The sequence below is a fragment of the Neolamprologus multifasciatus genome, chromosome 6 (genome assembly GCF_963576455.1).
Source record: "Neolamprologus multifasciatus chromosome 6, fNeoMul1.2, whole genome shotgun sequence".
Taxonomy (NCBI): domain Eukaryota; kingdom Metazoa; phylum Chordata; class Actinopteri; order Cichliformes; family Cichlidae; genus Neolamprologus; species Neolamprologus multifasciatus.
The window spans coordinates 29,293,962-29,300,997 of record NC_140444.1 but is presented as its reverse complement, the minus strand read 5'-3'; the positions used below and the strand labels follow the sequence as shown (position 1 = coordinate 29,300,997).

The 7,036-nt window shown below is 42.1% G+C and overlaps 1 protein-coding gene across 1 annotated transcript; it reads right to left on the bottom strand.

Annotated features, from left to right (window-relative positions):
- Window positions 1-686: 686 nt before the first annotated feature.
- Window positions 687-6,943, bottom strand: hapstr1b (HUWE1 associated protein modifying stress responses b). Its single transcript, XM_085163435.1, has 4 exons — window positions 6,503-6,943; window positions 2,878-2,962; window positions 2,486-2,757; window positions 687-2,384 (listed from the first exon to the last, which is right to left on the bottom strand). Exons 1-4 carry the CDS (start codon window positions 6,696-6,698, stop codon window positions 2,146-2,148), a joined length of 792 nt encoding a protein of 263 aa, XP_085019561.1. The 5' UTR covers window positions 6,699-6,943; the 3' UTR covers window positions 687-2,145.
- Window positions 6,944-7,036: the final 93 nt, after the last annotated feature.

Genomic DNA, 7,036 nt, shown 5'->3' with positions numbered 1-7,036 from the left:
GACAAAAAGCATATTCTACATTCACTGTGTGAACTGAAAAAAAATCGAATTACCAGGTTGAGAAATCTTACAAGAATAAAAAGTTGTTTTTTTTTAAAAAAAAAATCCTGCTGTTAGCTTTTTCCTTTTATGTTTCCTGGTTCCTCATCGAATGCAGCACTAGCATTGCTCACTTGCAGCTTGTTCTTTCCCTGGTATTCATATTTGTTGTTTATCTTTGTTTGCCCTTCAACACGTCTCCCTGTGTGTAAATGCTGCCAATTTACAAATTTGCATGTAAGAATTTCTTCTAGATTAACGAGTTTGTTTTTAATAAAAACAAACTCCTGTCATGGAAGTGTCTGCTTAAAACTCTTAAAGCAGTAGCATGTAGTTTGTCACCCCCATGTGGTGGCAACAATGAACTGCACAATGTTAACAAACTTTGAGGTAACCTGCTTCTGCGGACGGAGCGCAGCATTCAGATGATCCTTTATTCTTCTGCTCTTGGTATCAAATGAAAAAGGCACGAGTTAACAGAGCATCACTGCAACAGCTAATAAGGCTCAGGTTTTTCCACTTCGTCTTACCCTTTAGTGTTCTTTTATGACCAACAACTGAGGCATTTTATTAAAATATCACAGAAACGAGAAAAGCTCATCCTGCACTAAACACAGTGAACGTAACTGTGAGAAAACTCAAACAAGTTGAACACTTGTACTGTTCTTTAATGTCAGAATTGTTATTGTACATGGACATCCCAATGGATTTGCACTCCTTTTTACAATAATGTACCACATATAACAGCACCTACATGTTATGTACATACATTACACAAGATTGTATCACAAAGCAGTGTGAAATCAGCAAAAACAAGTGCCTTGTTGACTCAGCACACCCAATAGTCCATGAGCGGGCTAAAGTAAAATATCACAGCCATCGGCCCTCCACTAGTTCACAGGCAGCTGCCCCCTGTAATTTTCTAGATTTAAAGCTGAAGTCACATGTGTGAAAGGGTTGTAAAACAAGAGATGAGTTATTGGCAACAGTCTCCAAGTTACTGTTGGGTCATATGCAAACAAAGATGCAGCCTTTGAAACACTGTTACTGCTCGTAATGCAAAAAATTTGAGAGCCTGTGTTGTATTGAGTTCTCCTGGACGCTGATGTGGAAACTGTGCGTAGGGCATTTGTATTATTTGTAACGTTACAACAGGTAACAGCATGGTTAGAAAAAGAAAATGCAGAGAGAAAAGACATAGGATGCATCTCACTTTCCCCACCCCGTCACCCCACTTATCTGTGTGGATATGAATGACCTGCTTCGTGATAAAACCCTGGCTTGGACTGTAAAGAGCAACTGAAGAAAAATAAAATGGGATGAATTTCATAAAAGAGAAACTTGTCAAGTGGAAACTGGATTTGCCAGAACCCTGCGTCCACAAGCGTACACACACGCACACACACTCTTTGTTGCACAAAAACCAGAGATACTGTAGCAGCTTTCTCAAAGGCGAAGACAAGTACGACACAGTAAGTGGCAGTTCTGCTGTCAGATACACAAACACACAGAGCAGCAGAATGAGATGCACACGCTGAAAAGCATTTTGAGTTGAGCCACGCGGCAGGGAGGCAGTTTGGCCTCCCAAGGAGCCCGGATTCAGTCTGGTTTGGCCAGCACTCAAAAGAGGAGGAAGTATGCCTGAGGAAAGAGGGGAAGATAACCGCAAACTGCAGGCAACAGTCTGGTCCATCTGATCACTGAATGTGAAGCACAAAGGAGCCTGGCCAGAACCCCCACCTCCCAAAAAAAAAACAAAAAAAACCCACTATCTCAACTGAACATTCTGCACGTCGAGAACTTCAAGTGTAACGTGTGCTTGCCTTGGTATCAGATCGACAGAGGGCTAACAAACAGGAAAGTAAATCTGCTAAAAGGAACAGAACTCTACCACTGAGAGGACGTGTGAGACAACACCAAATTTCCTGCTGAGAAAATGAGTGGGTTAAGGGAGGGGCTAAATATGTACGCTGAGAACAGTTTTTTCTTTATTTGTAGCATTGCGACTAAGGAAGATTTCAGTGGTTGGCCAAGGCGTGAGTCCCCATCGGCTGTCCAGTTGGCCAGAGGAGCAGACAGAGGAGGGATCAGTGGTGTGGGAAGAGTTCAGAGCATCCGGTTACGTTTATGCGTGGGTGAGTCTGTGATGACATCACTACAGGGGGCAGGGCCTCGTTTACGATTGGTGGTGGAATCTAAATGGAGTGCCATCTCCTCAGCTATGAAGGTGTTGAGGTCCACATCATGAAGCCCGTTCCTACGACGACTGAGAGACTGTGCAGGGTGAGTTGGGGAACCAGGAGGACCAGAACGCACAGAGATGCTGGCCATGGCACCACTAAGACCTGGAAAAGAAGGGATGGTGAAAAAAGAGAAAAAGGAATAAGACAACTTATATGAATTCGAGCCTTGCAACTTCATAAAGCGTTCAGGTGCTTTGGCTAACCATGCAGTGCGATGGCCTCTCTAAAGGGTTGCAGGTCGGTCTCCACTGAGCTGCCAGTCTCCGGAGGTGACGGTCTGCTCGCAGATACCATGGAAACTCTGGGTGGGGCGCGAGCTGTACGAGGAGGTGGAACTTTGCCACACAGGAAGCTAATGAGTTCTTCTCGTCTGATAGTTCTTCGGCGTTTTTTTGCCCATGCAATCACCTCTTTATTCCTGCGCTGATAGCCTAAGTGGATGCCCAGGTCATAGCTCCGCTGGCGGGCCTCCATACTCTCTGATGACATACAAGGATGCCTAATTTCAGTATCTCTGGACACAACAATCGCAACTTGTACATATAAAATGCTATAAAAAGGCTGAACCACATAATGGTTAACAGTATCATTTTACTTGCCTTTATACAGATTAGTGACAGCTGTGGCTGCATTTTGGAAGGGCACCCAGAGGGAGAGTCCTTGCTGCTGACATACTCGATCTGTGAATTACAAAATTATTCTTTAGCGACAAGAACAAAAGGCAGACAATCCAAAAAAAAAAAAAAAAAAAAAAAAAAAAAAAGGAAATGAGAGCTAAAAACCAAGTGAACAAACAGAAAATTAACTGAGCAATACACAAACATCTACTCTATGAACAGATGCATAACGTGTAGAAAGGGTCAAATTGCAGCACCGGGTTCGGTTTGTGGTCTGCTGGTATTTTGATTTTTATCTGAGACTTTATATAGTCCCATGGAAAAGTGTTTGTCCCCTCTAAAAAAAAAAAAAAAATGTTAAAACACCTCTCTGACAAAATGAAGTAGGCTTCAAAAGATATCAAAAAGCAACAAATGATGCCATGATCTAAGGAAACTCAATAGCCAAGATGTCAATGACTATGGCTACGTCCACGGGTATTTTTGAAAACTGAGATTTTCCATTTTCATTTTAAAAAAATAATCCCGTCCACACGTAAAGGCAGAAATGAAGGAAAACGCCACTAGGAACATGCCAAAGCAACAGGTGGCGATATATTCCTAACCATGCAGAAATGTTGGCCAATCAGAAGTCTAGAAGCCTCGGCGGGAAAAGTAAACAAAGCTGGGGCATAGAAGCAGAACCGAGTCATATGTGTGGAGGGACAGTAACTGTGTGTGTATATGTAAGCATTTAAACACTGCAGAGAGTACAATTAACAGTAATAGTATTGTAGAAATTCATTTAACGGAAAGCACAGTGTGACGTCAAAAAAGGCGCACACCTTTGATGCTGCGTTTTCTCCGTTTTTCTCGTCCACACGTAAATGCAAAAACTGAGTTAATATATCCACCCTGGCTGGAGTTTTTAAAAATCTCCGTTTTCAGTGACCAAAAACGCCGCTTACGTGTGGACGAAAGGTGCAAACGCATAGAAAAATCTGCGTTTTCAAAAAATACCTGGGTACGTGTGGACGTAGCCTATGTTTCTATCAGCCTAAAAATGGTTTCAAAAGCACTTCTAAAGGCGAATCACAGTGAGATCATTATACACAAATGGAGAAAACACAGTGGTGAACCTCGCCAGGAGTGGCCGGCCTACCAATATTACTCCAGGAACGTTCACAGACTCATCCAGGAGGTCACAAAACTACCAAGATCATCATCTAAACAATTTGGCCTAATTTGGTTCAGTTCAGGCCAGAGTTCATGATTTAACAATAAGAAAGAGATTGGGCCAAATTGGTACCCATGGGAGAGTCGAGGGGAAAACCAACACCTTGTGTCACATTTACCAAAAAACATCTTCATGATCCCCAAGACTTCTGAGAAAATGTTCTGTAGACTGATGAGACAATAGCTGAAACCAGCACAGAATGTCATAAAAAGAAGAGCACTGCAACAGTAAAACATGGTTGTGGTACTGTGGTGTTCTGGGGCTGCTTTGCTGCTTGAGGCCAATTTTGCTGTAACTGATGGAACGATGAATTTGGCTCTCTACCAGAAAATCCTGAAGGAGAATGGATGGCAATGAGTTAATGCACTGAAGTTCAAAAGAGGAGGAAAATCTGCACTCCCAGAAATCAATGAGAGATGCGACAGATGGCTGCTGTCCCATTGTCAAACAGCCAAAACAAGAGAAATATTACTTAATAATGCAGTTCTGACACCTGTGCACATTAAGGTTCATAACTGCTTTAACTGTGTAACTGGAACTTATCTGCATCTGTGCTACAATGACTAAAGTATACTTTACTCCATTTCTACAATGTGACACTTTTATACCCTATTTAAGGTGAAGATGATAAACTTTTGTAACTGTTTTTATTGTCTTAACTAATGTTCCACTGACGACTGAAATTGAGGCTATGGTTCTCTTCCTACTTGTACAGATGGGGACTGAAAATGAAAATCTGCTACAAGATGACCACCAAGTTGCTTCTAAAATGATTTTACTTTTAGTTCGGCAGGGCTGTGGTGCCATCGAGCTACAGAATAGATACCATTTAATCTTCAAGAAACCATGGACTTTTTGTCACCTTTTAACATGTATGTGTCTTTGCAAACACTGACTGACGCACACAACAGGAAGTCATGATCCACATATCCATTAATAACTTCCTGGCTACAATGGAAGACACCCTAAAGACTGAGTCAGCAGACTGGCTGATTGACCACAGATTTGAGAAATACTGTTTGAACATTTTCTAATTCAGTTTCCACCACAATAAGTCTCAAGACTAAAACTAAAACTCTCAAAATTATGCATATGCTTAGGATGCTTAAGTAAAATTATGTGAATATCAACAACTTGTGTGATGTTTACCTCCAGTTTTGTTTTGTTTTTTTAAAGAAAAAAAGCAATGACAGTATTTTCATGGCCCAAAAAATAAATGCAGTTTTCCTGACTAGAAACTCTTACATTTTTCTGCACTGGCTGCTCATAAGTGTATTCATGTACAGGTGTGTTCCTGATTTTAGGACACACGGTGAGGAGGGTCTTGTAAACAGAAGTACCTGACCAAGCAGGATTTCTAGACAGTGGTGGACAAACATCGTAATTGTACTGGTGAAATAGAGCTCCATAAATATTGAGGATAGGACATCAAATAAATCCCATAAACTGGTGATCAAGGCAACTAAAACATTTAACACACAAAAAACACTGCAGGACAAATCTGAACAACTAAGGGATCACAATTTACAGTGAGTTTCTGGTCCTGATGAGAGGCTGTCAGAGCAAAAAAAAAAAAAAAAAAAAAAAAAAAAAAAAAAAAAAGCATATCTGGGCAGGACAAATTTTCAACAAGAACAACATTTATGGTAATCCTTTCGCCATTTTGTTCTGGTAATGAAAATCATTGCACCCAGAAAGAGGAAACTGAACTGCGTCTTGGTATAAAACGTATTTTGTGTCGTTAACTTCTGGACGTCCACGACACCGCTATAATAAAAATTTACGACTAAGCGTCAACAAATGTCTTGTTTTCAGTCTACCATCTCCTCCCTGTGTTTCGCCATTTTGACTAGCTGTATAACTGATAACCGGCAGACAAAACACTTTTTGTGTAAGCCATGTCGTGTACATAACAGACGAACAACTGTAATAAACCTGTGACGCCCGCACCGGCAAGTTAACCCGGTATTTCGGGGACATTTTAGCTTGTCTTTTTTTCAATCCCTTAAACCAGTGAGACCTCTGACAGCTAAGGCCACCGTGAGCTACATTCACAGCCTTGTTGTCCAACGCTCTGACACGGTGACCGGCTGTTAGCGGCTGCTAGCGTTAGCATGTGGTATAGTTAGCTAGCAAAAGGAACAGGGTCACGATAATCAAGACGAGAAGCGACGAAGACTCGATTTTAAACTCTGTTTGAAAGAATACACCTCCCAGTCCAACTGAAAACTACAACGGTGACAAACAACGCCGGTTGTACTTTAGGGAAAAAGCTGCGAATAGTGAGCAGTATGAGTTTGAATAGTGCCCTTTGTGTCTCTCCGCCCAGCGATAATGTTAGCTCAGGCGGCTAGCTTAGCTTGAATTCCGGCATCTTCTGTACATACCTTTGTAGAGCTGTGCTACCGCCGTGGCTGAGTTCTGAAAGAGGTGCCACAGCTTTTGCTGGCTTTGCTCCGACTCCTCTTCGTTTGGCGCATCCTGTTCCGCCTCAGCTAAGCACTGCCGTTCCCATTTCGAGAACCAGTGCTCGGGGCCGTGCTCTTGGATCTCCGCTTCTCCCTCCTCTTTCCTCTCCTCCATAGCTAACGTTAGGCGTTAGCTAATAGCTTATAAGCTAACCTTCGTGTAAAATACAGGACCTTTAATTTCCCGGCTGTGCTATACTTTTCTGTGCTATACCGGAACAATACGTCAAAGTACACAAAATAAAACCCAGAACTGCTGTTAGAGCCACATTGTGAATATTTAACACCCCACCCGTACACCCAGTGCTAAACACACAAAACTGAGGAACGCAATGACAACACCTCGGAATTTCTGGAGCTTGCCCCTCCCATTATCTCACTGTGATGAAAATAGATTGGTAGAAACAATTTTCTAGGCGGTACTTGATGCTGAACACGAAGCCTGATTGGACG

Coding starts and splice junctions, on each gene's coding strand:
- hapstr1b (XM_085163435.1), bottom strand. CDS start 6,698: ATGGAGGAGAGGAAAGAGGAGGGAGAAGCGGAGATCCAAGAGCACGGC. Junction 2,963..6,502: donor GGTAGCACAGCTCTACAAAG/GTATGTACAGAA, acceptor TGTAATTCACAG/ATCGAGTATGTCAGCAGCAA. Junction 2,758..2,877: donor ACTAATCTGTATAAAGGCAA/GTAAAATGATAC, acceptor GTCATCAGAGAG/TATGGAGGCCCGCCAGCGGA.